Source organism: Helobdella robusta (genome assembly GCF_000326865.2).
Source record: "Helobdella robusta unplaced genomic scaffold HELROscaffold_24, whole genome shotgun sequence".
Taxonomy (NCBI): domain Eukaryota; kingdom Metazoa; phylum Annelida; class Clitellata; order Rhynchobdellida; family Glossiphoniidae; genus Helobdella; species Helobdella robusta.
In genome coordinates this window covers 2,513,844-2,515,445 of record NW_008704261.1, presented here as the reverse complement: position 1 = coordinate 2,515,445, position 1,602 = coordinate 2,513,844, and the positions used below count along the sequence as shown (strand labels likewise).

At 38.2% G+C, this 1,602-nt stretch overlaps 2 protein-coding genes across 2 annotated transcripts in view; both read left to right on the top strand.

The window, feature by feature from the left end:
- The window catches only part of HELRODRAFT_172833 (hypothetical protein), a gene marked incomplete at both ends in the record, with an annotated part of 1,408 nt that extends 404 nt beyond the window's left edge, over window positions 1–1,004 (top strand). Inside the window, one exon of the mRNA XM_009019463.1 lies at window positions 976–1,004. Coding sequence (XP_009017711.1) covers window positions 976–1,004 — 29 coding nt within the window. The remainder of the gene's footprint in view (window positions 1–975) is intronic.
- A 245-nt stretch (window positions 1,005–1,249) lies between these two features.
- HELRODRAFT_79262 (hypothetical protein) lies at window positions 1,250–1,600 on the top strand (the record flags this gene model as incomplete). The annotated part of the gene is made up of 1 exon (XM_009019462.1): window positions 1,250–1,600. A coding segment is annotated over one exon (351 nt), but the record flags the coding sequence as incomplete, so codon positions are not given.
- Between the last annotated feature and the right edge of the window lie 2 nt (window positions 1,601–1,602).

The window sequence follows — 1,602 nt, the reverse complement described above, 5'->3', positions numbered from 1 at the left end:
GTCTTTTTTATTCCGTTCCGCTCGTTTACCTAAAAATGGGGAGCATAAGAGAGTAAATTTGTAAAATATGTAATTTCATACGCACGGTTTACGCGGTTAGCATGAGAAACTGATTATGAAAAATTTCATTTTTGTCAGGAAAGTATGTAGACTGAAGAGAACTGTTGCAACATTTCTGCCTAAGCTATTAGGCTTTTATGCGATTGCTATTTTTTCACTAAAATCAAATTTTCTGGTGCAAAATGCAAATTGTAATAATTAATAATACTTTGTCGATAACCGGCTACAATAGTTAAAAAATCTAAAGGCCAAGGAATCTAAAAAACCGAAATGGGCTACCACCAAAAAACAGGCAAAGCCCACCGCCGCGGCAACAAGAAAACTTAAACAAATTTTAAAAAAATTAACAAACGGCTCTTCTCAGAGCCATCAATGAAACGATGATATCGAGCCTCTCTTTCTTCAAAGCTGTCTTGTTTTTTATTATTACTCCGTTGTCTTTTTTTATTCACGTTCCGCTCGTTTACCCAAAAATGGGGAGCATAAGAGAATAAATTTGTAAAATATGTAATTTCATACGCACGGTTTACGCGGTTAGCATGAGAAACTGATTATGAAAAATTTCATTTTTGTCAGGAAAGTACGTAGATTGAAGAGAACTGTTGCAACATTTCTGCCTAAGCAATTTCATTTGTAAATTGATAAATACCATCCACATGTTTAATTATAAATACAGCTAATTGATTGTTTTTACTCCGTTGTATTTTTCGTTCCCGTCGTTTACGCAAAACCTGAACGTCTGACCTTTAATTGAATAAATTTGTAAAATATGTAATTTCATACATACGGTTTATTACACGATTAGCACGATTTCACTTTTGTCAGGAATGTATGTAGGTTAAATTATTCGTAAAGCAACATTTAATTTGGAAATTGATAATTAATTACCATCCAAAAGTTTAATTATAAAAACAGCTAATCAAGGTGCTAAATTAGAGAAATGAAATGACGTTAAAAATTTCCAGTAATTGCAAATTAATTAAAATAGTTTAGAAACTCACAATATCACGTTAGCATTGTTTGCAGCACGTTTACACGATTGGACTAAAACCACGTGACCGAAGCGCTTTCTATTAGGTCGGCTCACCTCGTGTCTATATAAAATGTTGCCTACAGCGTGCTTCCAGTATTCTAACTAGATTATCGATTCCTACTCGTTGCTTTTAAGTTCAAACAAGTTGCAGACAGTATGGCAAGAACCAAGCAGACGGCTCGCAAGTCAACCGGTGGCAAGGCACCTCGCAAGCAGCTGGCCACGAAGGCTGCCAGAAAAAGCGCTCCGGCTACCGGAGGTGTCAAAAAACCTCATCGTTACAGGCCTGGTACAGTAGCTCTCAGAGAAATCAGGCGCTACCAGAAAAGCACCGAGCTGCTCATCAGAAAACTGCCCTTTCAAAGACTCGTTCGTGAGATAGCTCAGGATTTCAAGACCGACCTTCGCTTCCAGAGCTCGTCAGTCATGGCTCTGCAGGAAGCAAGCGAAGCTTACCTGGTCGGCCTCTTCGAAGACACCAACCTCTGCGCCATTCACGCCAAACGCGT